At 54.3% G+C, this 24,360-nt stretch overlaps 1 protein-coding gene across 1 annotated transcript; it reads right to left on the minus strand.

Annotated features, from left to right (window-relative positions):
• Nucleotides 1–1,026: 1,026 nt before the first annotated feature.
• GRK1 (G protein-coupled receptor kinase 1) lies at nt 1,027–24,151 on the minus strand. The gene is made up of 7 exons (XM_036068850.2): nt 23,453–24,151; nt 21,600–21,727; nt 13,365–13,522; nt 12,756–12,839; nt 7,918–8,042; nt 5,436–5,637; nt 1,027–4,423 (listed from the first exon to the last, which is right to left on the minus strand). The coding sequence occupies exons 1-7, from the start codon at nt 24,149–24,151 to the stop codon at nt 4,125–4,127; spliced, it is 1,695 nt and encodes a 564-aa protein (XP_035924743.1). The 3' UTR covers nt 1,027–4,124.
• Between the last annotated feature and the right edge of the window lie 209 nt (nt 24,152–24,360).

Consider the following 24,360-nt stretch of genomic DNA (forward strand, 5'->3'; position numbering starts at 1 on the left):
AAGGAGAGGACTACACCTGTAAACACTAACCACCGTGAGTAGCAGACTAAAGCCACACGAGGCACCATGATAGGGGCCCAGGTGGAGGTGTGCAAATCCAGGGGCCTGGGAATTCAGAGTCTGACAAAGAGGGGCACTGCGAGCAATTTTTAAAATGATAGTCATAAAGAGATGAGAGGCAGATTTGTGTGTGCGTGTCTGCACGTGTGTGCACGTGTGTATGCATGTGTGTATATGAGCATGTGTGCAAGTGTATATACACGTGTGTACCTGTGCATGTATATGCATGTGTGTGCATGTGTACATGTGTATCTGCATGTGTGCAAGTGTGTACCTATGTGCACGCGAGTATGTGTGCACGTGTGTATGTGTATCTGCATTGTGCAAGTGTGTACCTGTGTGCACGCGACTGTGTGCACACATGTGTGTATCTGCATGTGTGCAAGTGTGTACCTGTGTGCACGCGAGTGTGTGCACGTGTATCTGCATGTGTGCGAGTGTGTATCTGTGTGCACGTGTGTGCACGTGTGTATGTGTATCTGCATGTGTGCGTGTGTATCTGCACGTGTGTGCACATGTGTGCACGTGTATCTGATGTGTGTGTACCTGTGTGCACGCGACTGTGTGCACATGTGCATGTGTATCTGCATGTGTGCAAGTGTGTACCTGTGTGCACACGACTGTGTGCACGTGTGTATGTGTATCTGCATGTGTGCAAGTGTGTATCTGTGTGCACGCAAGTGTGTGCACGTGTGTATCTGCATGTGTGCAAGTGTGTATCTGCACACGAATGTGCGCACGTGTGCATGTGTATCTTCATGTGTGCGTGTGTACCTGTGTGCACATGTGTGTGCATGTATATCTGCATGTGTGCACCTGTGTGCACGTGTGTATCTGCATGTGTGTAAGTGTATGTTCATGTGTGCACACGTGTGTCTGCATAGCTGTGTGCATGTATGTGCATAGACATGTGTGTGACTTTGAAAGAACATAACTAGCATTCATAATCATAATCCAGAATCCATCCTCTGTTTACCTTTTATTTTTGCCTTTTTCTGCTTGAATAGAAACTGCATTTTTTGTTTTTTACAAACAAGAAGTCGCACTGAGTCCTTTTGATCCCAGTATCTCCAGGGTCCCTCTGCTGCCTGGCCACCACGGTGCATGTCTGGACAACCCCCCCACCACGAAGGTGATTCTTGCTGGGCTGTGGCCAGGGCCGAAGACGCCCAAGTGGCTGAGGTCAGCCACCCTATGGGGGTGTCGGGGCCGGTTTCTGAAGACTGTTGGCGGCTGTGGTGCGCAGGACAGTAGGGGCAGTGAGGAAGGCTTCTCTGCAGGGGACCCCCCCTTAGGCCTGGTGTGGACAGCCCCCAAGCCAGAGACAAGCCAGCAGGCAACCCAAAGGTCCTGACGGCCTCCCGAGGCTAAGCGTCCAGGACGGGCGGTGTGTCCCCTGGAACCAGGCCACAGCTCAGGGGAGGACTCTCATGCGTGTGGGACAGCCAGACCCCTGGGACTGTGCCAGGTCGGGGGGCTGTGCCTGGAAGACCACCCATAGCAGAGATCCCCTGAGACAGTGAAGAAACCCCCAAGCACTGACCATCCCCCCGACTGGACCCCCAGGAGCGCTCGGGTGGAGGGTGGGAGCATCCCATAGGAGCGGCAACGTCCATGCGTGCTGGGCGTCTCACATTAGCGCCTTGAGACCGTTAAAGTGTGTGCAGGGTCGCCTCTAGTTGGGGGAGCAGGGGGTAGGGGCGCTGGGGCTTCTGGACAGACTGAGAGACGGCCGAAGTCATGGTTACGTCCACCAGACCCGCTAGTTCAGTGGAATAACCAGCTACTTACTGACACATGACGTCTATAATCTGCAACGGGCACAGCAGATCCGGCAAACCACACTGAATAATTTGAGTCTACGTGCAGCCCCTGCGATATTTGGGACACACACTAAAAACAGTATTTGCTGTTCATCTGAAATCCAGATGCACCTGACACCGTGTTTTATCTGGTGGTCCAGGCAGACAGGGCCCCGAGGCCGGACGCTGGGGCTCCAGGCCGGCGGGGAGGGCAGACCTCCACCAACATGGCTGCTGGAATCACTCAGTCCAGGGGGGACTAGAACAGATTCTATGGGTTGAGAAAAGACAGAAACAAGTCTTTCTTGCTCCAAAATGTAGAGAAGTGACACGCTGGCTGTTACCTAGTCGATGTGCACCGTCCTGGTTCAGGGGGGCGCATCAGCTTGTCCCTGGTCCCGGGTCACCTGCAGGGACATGCCAAGGGGCACTTCCAGGTCACACGCCAGAAAGCACTGGATGCCTCTCCAGGCCCATCCGGAGCATTCTTTGCCTCTGGTGGGCCACGCGCACGGCCAGGACACAAGGATCTTTCTGGTCCAAGGGTGCTTTCAAGGCAGAGGCTTCACGTGCATAACGTCTTCTGAAGAACACACGATTCTCTCCACCCCCTGCTGGCCGCTGCACCCCGAACAACCGTGTGCCACACATGAGGCTGGGGACATGGCGTCGCCCTGCACGGCCCTGCACCAAGCAGGAGGGGGGTCCCGAGCAGCGACCCTCCAGGGCAGTGGGCTGCAGACCCCCTATTCCCCTGAGGGTGGGGGGAGCGGACCACATGCGGACGTCTGCAGGTAACACAGCCCCAAACACACGGGGATGAGGGCAATGGCCCCCCAAACACTCTGTGCTGATGGTCTGAGGGCGGGGGTGCCCAGCACACCCAGGGTTAACAGTCTGAGGGCGGGGACACCCCGCACACCCGGGGTAGGCTCTCCTGAGGCAGCTGGGAAAGGAGGCCGTGAGCCCAGCACAGGGACTAGAACGGGGTAGGACCCTGTCTTTCGTGCTCCCTCGCAGGTCCCCACATCAACCCCCGCAGATAGTTAAATGACACCGTCTTCCCACATGATCCCCACATGTAACCGGCATCTCACAGCCCCATCACGTGGCTCTCTGCCTGGACCAGCACGTGACACATGTGTGAGCTGCAGGGACTCAGAAGTTCTTCCCTAGGAGAGGAACAGACCCTTCTGGAAAGTACTCCACAGGCCCTAAACCACAGCTCCTCCCCGGGCTCGGTCCCACCGGAGCCCTCAGAGCAGTATGGGATTCCCAGGCCAACGCCACCAAATCCCAACGTAGGAGTGAACATCGTCAGAGGCCCCTCCACAAAAACTGTGTTCTTCCCGTTCGAATGTGTAAAGCATTTGGGGAACTTTGAGGTTAAAGGTGAAGCTGGAAACATGGGAGCTGGTGAAGACGGTGCCTTGGGGCTTCAAGCCAGAGGGAGGGCACATTGTGTAAGGGTTAGGACCCCACTGCAGGCGCTGTTGCCGGTGGGGATCCGGAGACGGCCTGTCCCCGGCATCAGCCAGCCTGCCCCAAGCTTGCCCAGGAGAGGAGCTTGAGAAAGGGCTTTGCCGGGAGGCAGAGTCACGTGGTAAGCAGGTGCTCGGGGTGGGCAGAGAATTCCCGCACACCTGTCTGCCCACGAGGTGGGCAGCTTTGGGGCCAGGTGCCATCAGCTGGAGATGTTCTCAGGACAAAGAGAAGCCAAGGGGGAGACTGCTGCGGTCACTCTCACCACCCCCCAGGCAAGGCAACCCCTCGGAGCCCACACCGCTCAGCACCTGGCAGATGCCAGCATCACCAACATGTAGATGGGGACCGGCTCGGGGCGCCAGAAGCTGGGCACAACCCAGGCCTCTCTGCTGGTGGCCGCGAGCCCACGGGCCATGGTTTGCCAACCCCTGAGCCAGCCAGGAGAAGGCCTCCCACTGAGGGCAGGGCTCTGGGAAGCTGCCAGGAAACACACACGGAGCATCCTCTGGTATGAGCAGCCCTTCACCCCGGCGGCCGACACCGCTGCTGGCTGGGACGCCGACAAGAGTCCTTGAGTTGTGCATGGCGCTCTAGTCCATCTGGGAACCACTGTTGTGTCTATCTGAGTGAAATGGGGCAAAGGAAGTGGACTATTTACGGGCTGGACTCCTGTCCACTCCTTGCCTGTCCCGACAGTGCTGCGGGCGCCCAGCGACTCACACAGGTGCTCGCACAGAGCTCTCCCTGCGGGCCACAGAGCTCCCTTTTCCTGCACATTTAGGAAACCAGACACATCCCTGACTTGGACGCCGGGGCTGCCTCCTCCACGGTGACCCCCTTCATGTCGTCGGGCATCTGCCCATCAGAGCGCCACACATTGAGCTCCGCGAACACGCCCGTCTCGATCATCTCCTCCTGCCAGGGAATGGGGCAGTTGCCAGTCGCGAATTCCTGGAAGAACTCCGTATCGACTTTGTCAAAGGTCACGCCCTTGACGGTGGAGAAGGTGCCCACGTCCTGGATGTTCTTGGCATAGACCGTCCTGGAGTCCGGGACAAAGGGAGGCGTCAGCATCCCTGTGAGGAGACAGAGCACAGGATGTACAACACGTGAATGGAAGGGAACAGCCGTGTGCTCAGTGAGCAGGGCTGCCCAGCCAGGGTGTCCCAGTGGCTCAAGAAAGGTCTCCAGGTGCCCCACGGCCCGCTGAGCAAGACGCAAGGGCCTTAGCGTCCAGGCTGGATGCACTTCCCCGGGGGCCCATCGCGAAGGATGGTGTGGTCTGACCCGCGTCCTCACGCCGGCCTCCCCGGGGGCTTCATTGTCTGCAGGTGGGACACCTCGAACCCAGCAGCCTCAGGACTGAGCTCCCTGTTTTCTTTCAAAAGCTGGCTTCTCTCCCAACCTGCTCAGGAGCCCTGGTGCCTTAGTGGTCAGATACAGAATGCCGGCCACGTGATCCCCATTGGCCCTAGTGCCCTTCCCCTCCCTGCGGCTCCTGGGCTGAGCATCCTGCCAGACCCGTGCAGTGGCCTTGGGACCCACCCTGGCCCCAGCCTCTCCCGGCTCCCGGCTTCCCCAGCAGAGCCCCTTCCCTGCAAGTGTAACTTCTCTCCCCGGGCCCCTGCGGGTAGTCCCGTGTTCACACGGCCTCCTGTAGGCTCTGGGGGTGGGGCCGTGTCCACACACACGCATCTGTGTGCAGCGTTCCGCACGCAGCACCTGACAACACACGCTGGTTGAGTGAACAAGTTCCTCCCGAGCAGACAGCTGGAGGAAATCTGCACAGTCTCGGGTCAGGGGCTCCTTAAAAGTACGGGCATAGAAATTCACAGCAGCGGGTTTGGATCCTCAGTTCAAAGGTAAGCAGCATGTCCCCCATGCATCCCACCCAGCCTCCACCAGCCCAAGAAACCTGTATGTTAACACCCAGGCCTGGGGCGCGGGGCGACAGGACGTGGAGACGGGGGGTTACTCGGGGGCAGGAGGGTGGCTGGGGGGAGCTCTACTGGTATTATGGAGCGCAAGGACCTCCCGATGGACCCACCTCCCCCACAGCCCCCCAGGTCCAAAGACATGTGGACGTACCAGCCTCGAGCTGTCTCCAGTTAATGTCCTTGAAGAGGGGGTTGGTGCGGAGCCCATCACACGTCCCGTCTCTGAACCCCAGGCGCTTCTCGGGGTCCTTCTCCAGCAGCGCCTCGCAGAAGTCCTTGCTGGTCTGGCTGAACTTGTCCGGGTACTTGACCACCTCGGAGAGGATCCTCTGCTTGAGCTCCTTGTTCTCCATCTACACAGCAGGATACGCCACGTCACGTGAAGCCCGCTGAGCCCACAGAGGTCTGTGCCCAGCTTGGCCAGCCCACCTCCCGGGAAGACACGGGGCGAAGGTGGTGGGTGGAGGTGAGGGACGGAGGTGAGGGGTGCAGGTGGGGGCAGGGGTGGCAGGTGGAGGTGACAGCAGAGGTGAGGGGTGGTGGTGAGGGGTGGAGGTGGGGGCAGAGATGGTGGGTGGAGGTGATGGCGGAGGTGAGGGGCAGAGGTGATGGGTGGGGTGGCGGGTGGAGGTAACCACGGAGGTGAGGGGCGGAGGTGAGGGGCAGAGGTGGTGAGGGGCGGAGGTGGCGCGGGCCCTGAGTGTGTGTCCCCCCCCCCAGCACGTGAGCATGTAAAGGGCTCAGGATCTGCAGTCCGAGGAGCGAAGTCCTGACGGTGCTGGTCAAGGGTGGGGTGTGGGGCCCGGGGAGCTCTGGTCGGGGCCTGGGCGCATCGACAGAACCACCCCTTACCCCCTGAAGAGAACAGGAAACGTGACAAAGAGCCGACTTTATAGACCGAGCGGGCACAGGTCTCCTGATGGGTACTAACGGCCACTCTGTGGTGCCTGACTGCGTCCGCTTTACGGAGTATCATCTACATGCCACAGAAGCCCGTTCCCAGTGATGGGGGTGAAGGGCCTGGACAGTCAGCAGGGAGCCCCACGAGGACCCCAGATGCGCTCTGTGCCCTTTGCAGCCCGTCTCCACCGCGGCTCGGGGAACACTGGCTGTCTGCTCTCACCACACGGTAGATTTGCCTTTCCTAAAATTGCACAGCAACGGGCCCACCCACGGTTACTCTCCGGGCCTGACCCTCGCCGTCCCGCGGGCCGTGAGACAAGGAGCCACGGTGGGCCACCATGTGCTTCTTGCCTGAGCCCATCAGGCTCATTCACACACAGAAAACCGGGGTTCTGGTCAGGCCGTGGTCAGGGAGCGCCCTGCGCTGGGGCCTCTCCCGCGGCCCGAGGCCAGGCCCCTACGCACGGTCCCACACCACGTCGCCTCATCTTGCTCTTCCGAGAGGTTGCAAGTCAGGAGAGAGGCGGGCGAGTAGAGTCAGGGCGGACGTGCAGAGACACGGCGAGCTACGTGTTAGCCGCGCGAGGCCCTCTGCTCTCGGAAGACCGGGGACGTGGTTTGTTCTCACAGCTGTCCCAGGACCGGAGTGGGCCTGCGGACGGACACGCTAGGAGGCCCCGCAGAAGAAAGTGAAGGGCGTGACCTCCGGTGCGTCTAAAGACTAGTGTTTGCACGGCCCCGCGATGCCCCCTCGGCCCTGGTTCCCTCACGCCCGGCCGACCGCCGTGCCTCGGAGCCGCCCGCACCTGAGCTGCGAGAAGAGGCTGGCTTTGCTCCGTTTGATCTGAACAGCAGATGAGGCCCCCAGACGCTGTCTATGGGCACACCTCTTCATTGTGCTTCGAGAAAACTGCGTCTTTCACAAATGGAAGGTTTGCGGCAACCCTGCCTCGAGCGAGTCTGTCCTGTGCTCACTTCATGTCTCTGTCACATTCTGGAGATTCTCGCAGTATTTCAAGTGTGTTCATTATTACTACAATTGTTACAGTGATCTGCGGCCAGTGATCACAACTCACTGAAAACCCTGAGGACGGTTGGCTATCAAGTGTTTGTTAATCAAGGTACATGGACGATTTTTTAGACACACCGCCACCGCGCACTCAGGAGACTCCAGCTTGCTGTAAAGGTAACTGTTATGTGCACCAGGAAACCAAGAAGTTCATTTGACTCGCTTGACCGTGGTATCTGCCTTATTACGGTGGTCTGAGCTGGACCCGAGAGGTCTCCAAGGTGAGCCTGTATTTGCGGCCCTGGGGCCGTAGCAGGAGCACCCCCCACTAGACTCTGGGGCAGACGGTGCGGAGGAGGGCATGGGGCCCCGGGGGGTCAGGGCACAGCGATGTGATGCCCCCTGCCCCCTATTCAGAAAGGCTGACGGGCCAGACGGAGGGCTCGCGGGTCTGCAGCAGAAGCACGAAGCGGGGGAGGGACTGGCTTGGTCTGGGGGTTGCTGCGGGCTGCTCGTGGGGGTGGGTTTGGGGAGGTCCAGGCACAGCTGGTCCTGAAATGCATCTTACTGTGGGAGGCTCCATGAGATGAGGACACCGTGTCCCCTCTCCTGCCCAGAAGGATTTACCACGAGAAGCCTCATGCTCTAGGCCTGAACAGCGGCCGCCACACAGAGGGTGGTCACAGGGCGGCTGCCGGACACATGCTGAGTGACCTCCTACCTTCTCTCCTCGGGCACGGAAGGGTCCTCTGGCTGCGATCATCTCATACAGCGTGACGCCCAGGGCGAAGTAGTCCACAGAGAAGTTGTACTCCTCGCCCCGCAACAGCTCGGGGGCCATGAAACCTGCCGGGCAAGAACCGCGCACAGACTCAGTCAGACGCAGGGCCTGGTGGGGAGCACGTGCCCTGCCCGGGCAGGCGCGTGACACACAGCACCACATGCATGGCCGTGGGCTCCTCGCCCTGTCCCTTCTGTGGTGGGGCTGCCCCGTGCACCACGCGGTGGGGAGCAGCATCCCGGCCCACACTGATACTTGGAACCCCCCAGTTGTCGCACCCAAAAATGTTTCCAGACATTGCTGAGTGTCTCTTTCGGGCAAAACTGCCCCTGGCTAAGCAGCACTGCCTCACGTCAGCGGGGAAGGTCCATCTCCCCGGGGCACGCCACGGCAGACGGGCACAACGGTGACCCGCGGCGTCACGGGCGTGTGTGGTCAGGGAGTACTGGCCCCGTCCTGAAAGGGCACAGAAGGACCCGTTTAAGCCCACACACCCCAAAGAGCAGTCCAGACGCCCACCACTGCCAGATCTGTGCCACATTCGGGGAGTTGGGGCCACGTGGGGAGCCCCGCACCCCTGAAAGCACATTCTGGGCCTCCACTCCCTAACTGCCACTGTTTGGGAGCCAGCCCACATGCGGGAAGGGTGGCGGGCCAGTCTCTGGGGCCCACGGTCCAGCGCCCTGGGACCAGGGGTAGGTGCTACAGGCTGGGCACGGGTGGCCTCCATGCCTGACGGCTTCAGACATTCCGAGGAAGGAACGCTAATGTGTCTGTTGATTTCTGGTCCCTCCTGGCCCTGATACACCATGCTCGCAGCCAGTCTCCAAGAGGGGATGTGCTCAGCAACAGCGGTCAAGCTGATGTGGCCACAGACTCACTTCTCCCCGTAGAGGTTGCAGGTGTGAGATTCCATAGACCCTCCTGGCCCTGGCATCCCTTCACCCCTTTGTAGGTCCCGCTTTCCAGGAATTGCACTATTGTTCAGATGGCTCAGGTGCTGTAAGAAAGACATATTTAACAGCCCACCACTTCTAGATTAAAACAGGGTCTGGGAGAAAGGCACAGCAGGCCACAGGGAGGGGATCCATTTCTGCAGCAAACACCCCAGTGGCGCCTCTGGTCTGCTCTCCAACTCAATCTGGGTAACACATCGTTTTGTATCCCGAGGACCTACATGACACCTGGGACAAAGTAAGCACCAGTAAACGTTTGTCACCTTAACGAGCAGGTGAGTGACTGAGTGAATGAGTGAGTGAGGGAATGAGTAAGTAAATGAGTGAGTGAACGAGTGAATGAGTGAGTGAGCCAGTGAGTGAGTGAGCAGGTGAGTGGGTGAGCAGATGAGTGAGTGAGTGAGTGAGTGGGTGATCAGGTGAGTGAGTGAATGAGTGAGTGAGCAGGTGAGTGAGTGAGTGAGCAGGTGAGTGGATGAGTGAGTGAATGAGTGAGCAGGTGAGTGGGTGAGCAGGTGAGTGAGTGAGTGAATGAGTGAGTGAGCAGGTGAGTGAGTGAGTGAGCAGGTGAGTGGGTGAGTGAGTGAATGAGTGAGCAGGTGAGTGAGTGAGCAGGTGAGTGAGTGAGTGAGTGATCCGATGAGTGGGTGAGTGAGTGAATGAGTGAGTGAGCAGGTGAGTGAGTGGGTGAGTGAGTGAGTGCACAGGTGAGTGGGTGAGTGTGCAGGTGAGTGGGTGAGTAATCCAGTGAGTGGGTGAGTGAACGAGTGGGTGAGTGAGTGATCCAGTGAGTGGGTGAGTGAGTGATCCAGTGAGTGGGTGAGTGAATGAATGAGTGAGTGAGCAGGTGAGTGAGTGAGCAGGAGAGTGAATGAGTGAGTGAGCAGGTGAGTGGGTGAGTGAGTGAATGAGTGAGCAGGTGAGTGAGTGAGCAGGTGAGTGAGTGAGTGAGTGATCCGATGAGTGGGTGAGTGAGTGAATGAGTGAGTGAGCAGGTGAGTGAGTGGGTGCGTGAGTGAGTGCACAGGTGAGTGGGTAAGTGAGTGTGCAGGTGAGTGGGTGAGTAATCCAGTGAGTGGGTGAGTGAACGAGTGGGTGAGTGAGTGATCCAGTGAGTGGGTGAGTGAGTGAATGAGTGAGTGAGCAGGTGAGTGAGTGAGCAGGAGAGTGAATGAGTGAGTGAGCAGGTGAGTGGGTGAGTGAGTGAATGAGCATGTGAGTGAGCGGGTGAATGAGTGAGTGAGCAGGTGAGTGAGCAGGTGAATGAGTGAGTGAGCAGGTGAGTGGGTGAGTGAGTGATCCAGTGAGTGGGTGACTGAGTGAATGAGTGAGTGAGCAGGTGAGTGAGTGAGCAGGAGAGTGAATGAGTGAGTGAGCAGGTGAGTGGGTAAGTGAGTGAATGAGCATGTGAGTGAGCGGGTGAATGAGTGAGTGAGCAGGTGAGTGAGCAGGTGAATGAGTGAGTGAGCAGGTGAGTGGGTGAGTGAGTGAATGAGTGAGTGAGCAGGTGAGTGAGCAGGTGAATGAGTGAGTGAGCAGGTGAGTGGGTGAGTGATTGAGTGAGCAGATGAGTGAGCGGGTGAATGAGTGAGTGAGCAGGTGAGTGAGCAGGTGAATGAGTGAGTGAGCAGGTGAGTGGGTGAGTGAGTGATCCAGTGAGTGGGTGAGTGAGTGAATGAGTGAGTGAGCAGGTGAGTGAGTAGGTGAATGAGTGAGTGAGCAGGTGAGTGGGTAAGTGAGTGAGTGAGCATGTGAGTGAGCGGGTGAATGAGTGAGTGAGCAGGTGAGTGAGCAGGTGAATGAGTGAGTGAGCAGGTGAGTGGGTGAGTGAGTGAATGAGTGAGTGAGCAGGTGAGTGAGCAGGTGAATGAGTGAGTGAGCAGGTGAGTGGGTGAGTGATTGAGTGAGCAGATGAGTGAGCGGGTGAATGAGTGAGTGAGCAGGTGAGTGAGCAGGTGAATGAGTGAGTGAGCAGGTGAGTGGGTGAGTGAGTGATCCAGTGAGTGGGTGAGTGAGTGAATGAGTGAGTGAGCAGGTGAGTGAGCAGGTGAATGAGTGAGTGAGCAGGTGAGTGGGTAAGTGAGTGAGTGAGCATGTGAGTGAGCGGGTGAATGAGTGAGTGAGCAGGTGAGTGAGCAGGTGAATGAGTGAGTGAGCAGGTGAGTGGGTGAGTGAGTGAATGAGTGAGTGAGCAGGTGAGTGAGCAGGTGAATGAGTGAGTGAGCAGGTGAGTGGGTGAGTGAGTGAATGAGTGAGTGAGCAGGTGAATGAGTGAGTGAGCAGGTGAGTGGGTGAGTGAGTGAGTGAGCAGATGAGTGAGCGGGTGAATGAGTGAGTGAACACTCCTGTCTAGTTATTCATTCCTCCTCACGTGGCCCCAGCCCCATGTCCGGGCTGGAAACCCTGTGGGTTCAGAGGGCACACTCACAGCCCCTCTGTGCCCGATCGTGGCTCACGGACTGTGTGCAGGGGCTTGGCTCCGGGGGCTCCAGCAGGCAGGGTGCAGAGAGGCCAGGGAGAGGGACACAGTACGCTGCGCCCCAACCTATATCCTAACGTTCCCATCTGCTGCGTCTCTTTGCAGGTCACACCCTGCACCTGACCCCGAATGCTCAAAAGATGCGTCCTCTGCTTCCTCTGCTCAGAGAAAGGCCGTGGCCACAGCAAAACCTGGGGGGCCCTCTGGCGGCCGGCAGGGCCCTCACACTCAGAGTCGGACTACTTGGAATCCAGCCTGTGGTGCCTTATTCTCTGGGGCTTTCTCCTAATGATTTGAATCGCCCTAAAATATGTGAGGAGTGTTTCCACTCACATGGTCGCACTCAGAGCAGGAACTTCATAGATTCTGGACAAGGATCTGGAAAACTCAGATAGGAAGGACCTTCCCTAAATGAAGCCACAGATGAGGACAGAGCCGCAGGGACAAACCCAAAAAGGGCCCAGAGCACAGGACAGGAGGATCCGGGGACACAAAACAAGGTCCAAGTGGCCCCAAATCCCAGTGGCAGCAGTTTCTCCTCAAAGCCAAATCAACCCAGGGAAGGATTTGCTGAGAATCCCTGGACCTTCCGGAACATGGAGGGGCAGGGGACTGACCCCCAGGTGCCCGCGGACCAGAGGCAGCATTGTGGCACTGAGCTCCCCCTGCAGTCCGGGCTGCCTGCTGTGTCCACCCCAACTCTGGAGGGTCCCCTCTGTTGTCTGCAGGGCTTCTTCCCTCCCCGCCTGGGCTGAGTGGAGGGGGGGGCAGCAGAACGTGTTGTGCCCGCACACACACATGCACACACAGACACATACACATGCAAACACAGACACACGTGTGCACGCACCCACACACGCACACATACTGGACACGGGCAGCCCCCTCCTGCAGGGCCACCCTCACCTGCCGCACAGCCCACCCTGGACTCCCCTGAACAGCGCAGGCCCTGGCCACGTGCCGGTGGGGGCCGGGTACCCCTCACAGCTCCCAGTCTGCCCACCTTGGGGCGGTGCTAGTACAGTCGAGGGCACAGCTGGTGATCTGCTGCAGATCCTCGGGGCTCCAACCAGCAGGCTGGGCGCTCCGGACAAACACACTCTGCTAATGTCCAGGAAGCCCCTGAAGGCAGAAGCTCCCATCACAGGGGCGGCGGCACTCCAGAACCAAAAGGGGGAGGGACCACCCCTGCCAGTGGGTGTCAGCTGCCAGGCACATCCACTGGCCACACCCAGTGGTTCTACTACTTGCTATGAGGGATGGGGACCCCCAAGGATTCCTACGGCCTCGCTCCCTGCCCCCTGCAAAAGAGGCTGCCCCCACCCTTGATCTCAGGTGCTAACCTGGGGTGCCCGCAAACCCCTTGGTCTTGGTCTGCCCGTCCTTCAGCTCCACAGCCAGCCCAAGGTCAGAAATCCGGATATTGCCTGAAAACAAACATGGGCTGAGGTCACACGCGGCCTCACAGAACAAAGGCACCTGGTGTTCCCTGAGCCTGCAGGAGCCAAAGGCAGCCTCCGCACACACACACACACGTGCCCACAAACACGCACGTGCAGCACACGCCCACCCCAGGGCCCTGAGGCCTCTGCCCTCCCAGCCAGACTGCAGAGGGACAGAGGGGCCCCAGCAGCACCCACCACTATGAATGGAGGCACAATCCACCCAAAACTGTTTCAAGAATGCCCCACATTTGCATGACTTAGTGACAAAGGGAGGGTGTCCAAGGGACATAAAGAAAACCTAGATCTCTGCTACCTTCTGATGAGAATCCCTCAAAAGGCAGAAAGAGGAACCAGCCTATCCTCCTACCGAAGATCCACCGGGCCATGGAGGAGAGCCTGGCGAGGGGAGTCTGGGCAGGAGGAAGCCAGGAGGGGAGGCTGGGAGGAGGAGAAATGGGGAGGCGGGGAGACTGGGTGAGGGGAACCTGAGAGGGGAGGCCACCTCACCGTCGTCGTCTAGAAGTACGTTCTCAGGCTTGAGGTCTCGGTAGACAATACCCCTCTGATGGAGGTGCTCCAGGCCGCTGATGATCTGGGCCGTGTAGAAGACAGCGCGGGGCTCCTGGAAGCCAGGGTTCTGCTCATCCACGTTGTAGATGTGGTACCTGGGGCCAGACCACACAGAGGCCATTCTTCTCTGGCACAGTGAGCAGGGTGCCCACGGGTCCATGGGAAGTAAAATCTCAGGGAACAGTGAGGGCCTCAGGACCCCATGCTGTATTAGCGGAGAGTCTGGTCATTGTGGGGCCTCGGCATCAGCTGGAAGAGTCTGCAGCCAAGAGCCCCTGGCAGCTGGTGTATGTGCCCTCACAGACCCTCCACCACAACCATTAGGAGAGGAACAGGAGGGAAGAGCACACTGCTCTCCCCACCTCCCTGACCCTTGCCTGCACCAGCTAGGAAATGGACCCTGAAGCCATTTCACCATCGCCAGCCAAAGGAGGCAGGGCAGAGGGTGGTGAAGGAAGCCCGGGCAAGCAGCCCGAGTCACCTCAACCACAAGCAGTCAATACGGTGTCCGGGTAAGCATATTGGCTCCGAGCACACTGACTCCTGGGTGGGCCTGCCGTGGGTTTCCTTCCAGCTTCCCTCCTCCCCTGGGACTGTGCTTTCTCATCTTTCCCACTATTACATTCTACAGGAGAGTAACACCTAATGAATAAAAGAAACCGACTATTTATAGCAGAGACCAGGCGGCAAGAGGTAGGCCAAGAAAACAGGAGAGAAAACCTCAATCAGCCATGATGACAAGATAAATGGCTTTTGTATTACGTTTATAATTATAGTACAGTGTGGTGCAGCATACGCAGTACAGTGTAGTACGAGGAGTGTAGAGTAAGACACCACAGAGGAGCAGTGTAACGGAGTAGGTGTGACAGGGTGCCACACGTAAGCACAGCGTAGCACAGTGTACAGAGGACAGTGCAGTGCAGTACGGGGCAGTCTGGTAGGACACGGCACCGTATGGTACAGGAATACAGTACGGTCCACTTACCAGTCCAGTGTGGAATATAGGACAGCGCAGTACAGTGTAGCATAGTACGCAGAGTATGGTAGAGAATAGTGTAGTACAGTGTAGTGTAACGTAGCAGAGCGCAGGATGGTGTGATGTAGTACAGTGTAGTGTAAGGTAGCAGAGCGCAGGATGGTGTGATACAGCACGGTGTACTATAACGTAGCAGAGTGCAGGATGGTGTGATGTAGTACAGTGTAGTGTAACGTAGCAGAGTGCAGGATGGTGTGATACAGCACAGTGTAGTGTAACGTAGCAGAGTGCAGGATGGTGTGATGTGGTACAGTGTAGTGTAACGTAGCAGAGTGCAGGATGGTATGATGTAGTACAGTGTAGTGTAACGTAGCAGAGCGCAAGATGGTATGATGTAGTACAGTGTAGTGTAACGTAGCAGAGCGCAGGATGGTGTGATACAGCACGGTGTACTGTAACGTAGCAGAGCGCAAGATGGTATGATAGAGTACAGTGTAGTGTAACGTAGCAGAGTGCAGGATGGTATGATGTAGTACAGTGTAGTGTAACGTAGCAGAGCGCAGGATGGTATGATGTAGTACAGTGTAGTGTAACGTAGCAGAGCGCAAGATGGTATGATAGAGTACAGTGTAGTGTAACGTAGCAGAGCGCAGGATGGTGTGATACAGCACGGTGTACTGTAACGTAGCAGAGCGCAAGATGGTATGATAGAGTACAGTGTAGTGTAACGTAGCAGAGTGCAGGATGGTATGATGTAGCACAGTGTAGTGTAACGTAGCAGAGCGCAGGATGGTGTGATACAGCACGGTGTAGTGTAACGTAGCAGAGCGCAGGATGGTATGATGTAGTACAGTGTAGTGTAACGTAGCAGAGCGCAGGATGGTGTGATACAGCACGGTGTACTGTAACATAGCAGAGCACAAGATGGTATGATAGAGTACAGTGTAGTGTAACATAGCAGAGTGCTGGATGGTATGATGTAGTACAGTGTAGTGTAACGTAGCAGAGCGCAGGATGGTGTGATACAGCACAGTGTAGTGTAACGTAGCAGAGTGCAGGATGGTATGATGTAGTACAGTGTAGTGTAACATGGCAGAGTGCAGGATGGTATTACAGCACGGTGTAGTGTAACGTAGCAGAGCGCAGGATGGTATGATGTAGTACAGTGTAGTGTAACATAGCAGAGTGCAGGATGGTATGATGTAGTACAGTGTAGTGTAACGTAGCAGAGCGCAGGATGGTGTGATACAGCACAGTGTAGTGTAACGTAGCAGAGTGCAGGATGGTGTGATGTAGTACAGTGTAGTGTAACGTAGCAGAGCGCAGGATGGTATGATGTAGTACAGTGTAGTGTAACGTAGCAGAGCGCAGGATGGTATGATGTAGTACAGTGTAGTGTAACGTAGCAGAGCGCAGGATGGTATGATGTAGTACAGTGTAGTGTAACATAGCAGAGCGCAGGATGGTGTGATGTAGTACAGTGTAGTGTAACGTAGCAGAGCGCAGGATGGTGTGATACAGCACAGTGTAGTGTAACGTAGCAGAGTGCAGGATGGTGTGATGTAGTACAGTGTAGTGTAACGTAGCAGAGCGCAGGATGGTATGATGTAGTACAGTGTAGTGTAACGTAGCAGAGCGCAGGATGGTATGATGTAGCACAGTGTAGTGTAACGTAGCAGAGCGCAGGATGGTATGATGTAGTACAGTGTAGTGTAACATAGCAGAGCGCAAGATGGTATGATAGAGTACAGTGTAGTGTAACGTAGCAGAGTGCAGGATGGTATGATGTAGTACAGTGTAGTGTAACGTAGCAGAGCGCAGGATGGTATGATGTAGCACAGTGTAGTGTAACATAGCAGAGCGCAAGATGGTATGATAGAGTACAGTGTAGTGTAACGTAGCAGAGCGCAGGATGGTGTGATACAGCACGGTGTACTGTAACGTAGCAGAGCGCAAGATGGTATGATAGAGTACAGTGTAGTGTAACGTAGCAGAGCGCAGGATGGTATGATAGAGCACAGTGTAGTATAACGTAGCAGAGTGCAGGATGGTATGATACAGCACAGTGTAGTGTAACGTAGCAGAGTGCAGGATGGTATGATACAGCACAGTGTAGTGTAACGTAGCAGAGTGCAGGATGGTATGATAGAGTACGGTGTAGTGTAATGTAGCAGAGTGCAGGATGGTATGATACAGCACAGTGTAGTGTAACGTAGCAGAGTGTAGCATAGTGTAACAGAGTGTGGTGTAGTGTAGCATAATGCAGTGTAATGTAGAGTAGTGCAGTATGACACAGTACAGCATGGTACGGTACGGTGTAGTATGTATGGTGTAGTATAGAGCAATGTAGTGTAGTTGATTTAGTATAATACAGTATACTATGGTGTATTATGGTGCAGTGTAGTGTGCTATAGTGTAATATCATGTAGTAATATGGTACAGTATAGTGCAGTGTGGTATAGTATAGTATAGTGTCATATAGTGTAATATCACGTAGTGCAGCATGGTGTAGTGTAATGTAGTATAGGAAGTGTAGTATAGCACAGTTAGCATGGTATGTTGTGGTGTAGTGTAATAGAGAGTAGCATAGTATGATATAGTATGGTATGGTACGGTGTGGTATGGTGCGATGGGGTACAGTGTAGTGAAAGTAGCATAGTAGAGAATGGTATAGTATAGTATAGAGCAGTACAGTGTAGTATAGTATTATACAGTGTGGTGTAGTGTAGTATAATCTCATAGGATGTATTATGGTATAGCATGGTACAGTATAGTATGGTATATAATATTGTGTACTGTGGTATGGTGTATACAATCTAGTATAGGGTAATGTAGTGTAGTATGGTGCAGTGTAGTACTACGTAGTAATATATACCATAATATACCTTAGAATACTGCAGTACGGTGTAGTATAGCGTAGCATAGTGTAGTATAGTATAGTGTAGGGCAGTGTGATGTAGCATAGGACAGTGTGGTGTAGTAACAGTGTAGTACAGGGCAGTGTAGTGTGGTATAGTGTATAGTGCATCGTAGTGTACAGCATGGTATAGTATAGTACAGCATAGTGTAGTATAGTACAGTGTAGTGCAACATGGTGTAGTATGGTGCAGTACAGGACAGTATGGCGTAGTACGGTATAGTATAGTACAGTAAGGCATAGTATGGTGTAGAATAGGACAGTGCAGTACAATATGGTGTATAGTGTAGCATAGTGTAGTACGGTGTAGTACAGGACAGTGTGGTGTAGTACGGTGTAGTATAGTACAGTATGGTGTAGTACGGTGTAGTATAGTACAGTAAGGCATAGTATGGTGTAGAATAGGACAGTGCAGTACAATATGGTGTATAGTGTAGCATAGTGTAGTATGGTGCAGTACAGGACAGTATGGTGTAGTACGGTGTAGTACAGGACAGTGTGGTGTAGTATGGTGTAGTATAGTACAGTAAGGCATAGTATTGTGTAGAATAGGACAGTGCAGTACAATATGCTGTATAGTGTAGCATAGTGTAGTACGGTGTAGTACAGGACAGTGTGGTGTAGTACGGTGTAGTATAGTACAGTATGGTGTAGTACGGTGTAGTATAGTACAGTAAGGCATAGTATGGTGTAGAATAGGACAGTGCAGTACAATATGGTGTATAGTGTAGCATAGTGTAGTACGGTGTAGTACAGGACAGTATGGTGTAGTACGGTGTAGTATAGTACAGTAAGGCATAGTATGGTGTAGAATAGGACAGTGCAGTACAATATGGTGTATAGTGTAGCATAGTGTAGTATGGTGTAGTACAGGACAGTATGGTGTAGTACGGTGTAGTATAGTACAGTATGGTGTAGTACGGTGTAGTATAGTACAGTATGGCATAGTATGGTGTAGTATAGGACAGTGCAGTACAATATGCTGTACAGTGTAGCACAGTGTAGTACAGTGTAGTACAGGACAGTATGGTGTAGTATGGTGTAGTATAGTACAGTAAGGCATAGTATGGTGTAGTATAGGACAGTGCAGTACAATATGGTGTATAGTGTAGCATAGTGTAGTACGGTGTAGTACAGTACAGTATGGTGTAGTACGGTGTAGTATAGTACAGTAAGGCATAGTATGGTGTAGTATAGGACAGTGCAGTACAATATGCTGTATAGTGTAGCATAGTGTAGTACGGTGCAGTACAGGACAGTATGGTGTAGTACGGTGTAGTACAGGACAGTATGGTGTAGTACGGTGTAGTATAGGACAGTAAGGCATAGTATGGTGTAGAATAGGACAGTGCAGTACAATATGGTGTATAGTGTAGCATAGTGTAGTACGGTGTAGTATAGTACAGTATGGTGTAGTACGGTGTAGTATAGTACAGTATGGTGTAGTACGGTGTAGTATAGTACAGTAAGGCATAGTATGGTGTAGTATAGGACAGTGCAGTACAATATGCTGTATAGTGTAGCATAGTGTAGTACGGTGTAGTACAGGACAGTATGGTGTAGTACGGTGTAGTATAGTACAGTAAGGCATAGTATGGTGTAGAATAGGACAGTGCAGTACAATATGCTGTATAGTGTAGCATAGTGTAGTACAGTGTAGTACAGGACAGTGTGATGTAGTACGGTGTAGTATAGTATAGTATGATGTAGTACGGTGTAGTATAGTACAGTATGGCATAGTATGGTGTAGTATAGGACAGTGCAGTACAATATGCTGTACAGTGTAGCATAGTGTAGTACGGTGTAGTACAGGACAGTGTGGTGTAGTACGGTGTAGTATAGTACAGTAAGGCATAGTATGGTGTAGAATAGGACAGTGCAGCACAATATGCTGTATAGTGTAGCATAGTGTAGTACGGTGTAGTACAGGACAGTGTGGTGTAGTACGGTGTAGTATAGTACAGTATGGTGTAGTACGGTGTAGTATAGGACAGTAAGGCATAGTATGGTGTAGTATAGGACAGTGCAGTACAATATGGTGTATAGTGTAGCATAGTGTAGTACAGTGTAGTACAGGACAGTATGGTGTAGTATGGTGTAGTATAGTACAGTAAGGCACAGTATGGTGTAGTATAGGACAGTGCAGTACAATATGGTGTATAGTGTAGCATAGTGTAGTACAGTGTAGTACAGGACAGTATGGTGTAGTATGGTGTAGTATAGTACAGTAAGGCATAGTATGGTGTAGTATAGGACAGTGCAGTACAATATGGTGTATAGTGTAGCATAGTGTAGTACGGTGTAGTACAGGACAGTGTGGTGTAGTACGGTGTAGTATAGTACAGTAAGGCATAGTATGGTGTAGTATAGGACAGTGCAGTACAATATGCTGTATAGTGTAGCATAGTGTAGTATGGTGTAGTACAGGACAGTATGGTGTAGTACGGTGTAGTATAGTACAGTAAGGCATAGTATGGTGTAGTATAGGACAGTGCAGTACAATATGCTGTATAGTGTAGCATAGTGTAGTACGGTGTAGTACAGGACAGTATGGTGTAGTACGGTGTAGTATAGTACAGTAAGGCATAGTATGGTGTAGTATAGGACAGTGCAGTACAATATGCTGTATAGTGTAGCATAGTGTAGTACGGTGCAGTACAGGACAGTATGGTGTAGTATGGTGTAGTATAGGACAGTAAGGCATAGTATGGTGTAGAATAGGACAGTGCAGTACAATATGGTGTATAGTGTAACATAGTGTAGTACGGTGTAGTATAGTACAGTATGGTGTAGTACGGTGTAGTATAGTACAGTATGGTGTAGTACGGTGTAGTATAGTACAGTAAGGCATAGTATGGTGTAGTATAGGACAGTGCAGTACAATATGCTGTATAGTGTAGCATAGTGTAGTACAGTGTAGTACAGGACAGTGTGATGTAGTACGGTGTAGTATAGTATAGTATGATGTAGTACGGTGTAGTATAGTACAGTATGGCATAGTATGGTGTAGTATAGGACAGTGCAGTACAATATGCTGTACAGTGTAGCATAGTGTAGTACGGTGTAGTACAGGACAGTGTGGTGTAGTACGGTGTAGTATAGTACAGTATGGTGTAGTACGGTGTAGTATAGGACAGTAAGGCATAGTATGGTGTAGTAAAGGACAGTGCAGTACAATATGCTGTATAGTGTAGCATAGTGTAGTACAGTGTAGTATAGGACAGTGTGGTGTAGTACGGTGTAGTACAGGACAGTGTGGTGTAGTACGGTGTAGTACAGGACAGTATGGTGTAGTACGGTGTAGTATAGTACAGTAAGGCATAGTATGGTGTAGAATAGGACAGTGCAGCACAATATGGTGTAGTATAGTGTAGTATAGTGTAGTATGGTGCAGTACAGGACAGTGTCATGATCATCTTTGCTCTCTTTAAGTCATGTTGTGTGTACTTCCTAGTCTCTTCTCTCCTCTTCCATGTAGCCTCAGAATTCCCACCTGGAAAACGGGGCCAACAAACACCTGACAGAGCTTCAGTGGGGATGAATCCAGCAGGAAGAATGCAGGCAGAGGGCTTGCACATAACACCAACAGCAGGGGCCCCGTTTGTGTGACATATGACACTCTTTCAGGTTTCGTACACATATTAATGTACTCTTCACTATGCCCCAAGAACACCAGGATTATTCTTTATCCCCATTTTACAGACCAGCACACAGAGGTGAGAGCGGTCTGATTGCCCGGGTTTCCCCACTGAGAGTCAGTGGTCTGACTTCCCCCCAGGAGCCCAGGGCTGGGCCCTCAAACCTCCCCAGGGACCGGATCCACTGACCAAAGCCATGGTTCCCGAAGTTGGCCACGTCGTGTTTCCAGCTCTGCCATCATCCCCAAGAGCAGGTCATAATGCAATGCCCCCAACTGGGCCCCCACCCACCACCCTTCATTCATCTGTCCACCCAACTAGCACTCACCCCTGGCGCCTCGTGCTCCTGGCACCTCCACCCCCATGTGGCCACACAACCCCAGGTCCCCAGGGACTGGAGGTCCCCCAGCAACTAGAGAGCCATGGGCCAACCTCCCCATGGCCCCGCATTTCATGTAAGACTAAGGACACACCACCTCGAGTGTCAGCAACCTGGGGACAGAGGAGCATGTTGATGGGGACCCAGAGCTTCTCCTTGGTGTCACCATGTTCTCTGCACATGTGGGCAGCCCCCTGGGCCCCTGAGACCCCTCACCCTGCTCGACTGCTCGAACTCTCCTAGCCCCAGCTCCCCCATTTACCTTAAGTCGCCTCCATTCATGATAGTCATCACCAGACAGAGGTCAGTTTTGGTTTCAAACGCATAGGCCAGAGAGACTATAAACCTGCTGTGTACCTTTGCTAGAATCTTCTTCTCTACCATAGCACCCTGAAAAGCAAGATGTCAAATCATTACCCAGGTTTAAGCAGGAAAGTGATGTCACTGAAAAGAGCAAGTACCAGAAAATACCAGAAAATAGCAACAGAGTTGCAAGGGTACCGGACACAGCTTGCATAAAGCAACTGCAAAGAACTTACAGACATGTCTCACTTGTCCCATCCCCAGAGACCAAAGCAATCATGCAAACGTGTGCATGTACCAAGGACTCTAGGCTTCCTGGAGCCTCCAGCAAGGAGGCAGGAGTCGGACCAGCCTTCACAACACCGGGTGAGGGTCCAGCACATCCCTTGCTCAGAGCTGACCCTCTTTCCAGCCGTTCCTTACACCCGACCAGCTCGCCAACTGCAACCCCAGACCCGATCCTCCCTCCAGACCCCTGGACAGCGGACAGCCAGGGACCAGCATCTGCTCATTTTCTGTCCATTTAACACGTTTTTTAGAGTTGTGTTTGGGAAGGGACGGTACAATTCCTTTGTGAAGGAGGAATTCTTAGTGTTCCGGAAGGCCCCTCTGCATCCACACTGCGGGGCAGATTTCGGGTCTTCCTGGGTAATAAGTTCAGTGAGGACCCTGAACTCGGGACAGAAGACACCGTGGGTTGAGACGACACGTGGACCACTGTGAAGGACGCTGCTTGCCCCTGCAGCCCCAAGGGGACAGCACTATTGAGAAACCCCGGGGTGGGCACCCTTGGTGGCTATTTACCCCCAAAAGCTGCATTTGCGCTGTGTGGCAGGACAGGACGGGAGAGGAACTCCTATGACACAGCAGCTTTTGCTGTCCTGCCTAAAGGGAGTCTGACCCCTGTTGGGGACAGCAGACCCCATGCAGCAACATGCTGTGCCTTGGTCCCCCCTGGCCCGGGGGAGACAAGGCGGATGCTGCCAGGCCTGGCTGGACTCCCAGTGTGCCCTCCATCATAGCACAAGCCAGTGCGTGGAGAACTCCAGAAAGCCGGGGTAAAGAACCAACAGTCCCCCTAACACCTGCTCCCCGATTTCACGGTAGTAGTAAAAACACAAGAAGGCTGGCAGGAGGGGCCCCTGCGTGGCTCAGTCGGTTGAGCATCCGGGTCTTGGTTTCGGCTCAGCTCATGCTCAGGGTCGTGGGATTGAGCCCCGCATCAGGCTCTGTGCTCAGTGCGGAGTCTGCTTAAGACTCTCTGCCCCTCTGCCCCTCCTCCCCTGCTCGCATGCGCTCTCTCCAAAATAAATCTTTAGGGACGCCTGGGGGCTCAGTTGTTGAAGTGTCTGCCTTCGGCTCAGGTCATGATCTCAGGGTCCTGGGATCGAGTCCTGCATTGGGCTCCCTGCTTGGCAGGGAGATTGCTTCTCCCTCTCCCACTCCCCTACTTGTGCGCTCTCCCTTTCTCTCTCAAATAAAATCTTTAAAAATAAATAAATCTCTAAAAAAAAAGAAGATATCTGGTGGGATGTGCAGTACCACCCACACCAACAAACACAGAGGCTGCCTCTGAGGAGGGGCAAACCCCGTGTGTGTGCAGAGCCAGGCCGGGGGCAGGGGGGCGCACAGAGCTGTGGACTGCCCCCTCCATGCCCCGCGGGCCAGATCGTCAGCTCAGGACGAGAAGGCTGCCCAATGGGAGGGGCCCGGTGTCCCCAGGGCCAAGGAGCCAGCCCATGAAGGGCACCGTGTGGGGCCGGACATGGCCCCCGATGGCCCTCCCACCACCGTGAATGGCTGGCTGCCCACCTGGTACCCCTTCCTTTTCTTGAGTCTCTTCTTGTTGAGCTTCTTGCACGCATACAGCTTGCCGGTGGCCTTCATCTGGCAGGCGGACACCTCCCCGAAGCCACCTTTCCCTAGGACCCTGAAGTCCAGGAACCAGTCCTCGCCCGTCGGCTGGGCCTCCAGCCACTTCCACTGCAGGAACCTCTGGAAGTACAGACTGGCCAGGTACTCCTGGAAGGGTGCCTGGCTCAGGTGCGCGAGGGCGGCCTGCAGCAGGGGCTGGAAGAGCCCATCCCCGCTTGCCACGGGCGCCTCCCGGGCCTTCGCCACTATCCCCTCGTCCAGGAAGCTGCAGAAGAGCTTGGCCTGGGGGTCCAGGTACTCGGCCAGGATGGCCCGGGCTTTCTGTGGCCGGAGGTCATCATCTGCCGTGTCATAGTCCTCGATGTCCTTCCAGAGCTCCAGGGCCGGCACGTGCCTCTCGTCAGCCCCCAGGAACTGCTGGAACAGCCGCTTGCCGATGGGCTGCTCTGAGCACACACTCGGGAACGCCAGGTCCAGGCTCTCCCGGAGGCCCTCACACTTGGACAGTGGGGGCAACTTGAGCTTGGCCAGGTACTTCCTGTCCCGAGAAGATGGGCCACTGCTCCCGTCGAAGCTGCCCCGGGCGGCAATGAAGGCCGAGTTGGCCACCACCGTCTCCAGGGAACCGAAATCCATCCTGGTGCTGGCCTCCCGCTGCGTCAGGTACGAGAGGCCTGACCTGCCACCCCAGGCCCGTGCCCCCTGCCCTCCCCAGACAGCAGGCGTCCCAGCAGGTGCGAGGGTGACTGGAGGCCACGCCGGGAGCCCAGGGAAACCAGCTGACACAGCTCTGGCCAAATCCCAGCCCAGGGTCACAGAGCAGGTGCCAGAAAAAGACAATCCCC

This window comes from Halichoerus grypus, chromosome 4 (genome assembly GCF_964656455.1).
Source record: "Halichoerus grypus chromosome 4, mHalGry1.hap1.1, whole genome shotgun sequence".
Classification (NCBI taxonomy): Eukaryota; Metazoa; Chordata; class Mammalia; order Carnivora; family Phocidae; genus Halichoerus; species Halichoerus grypus.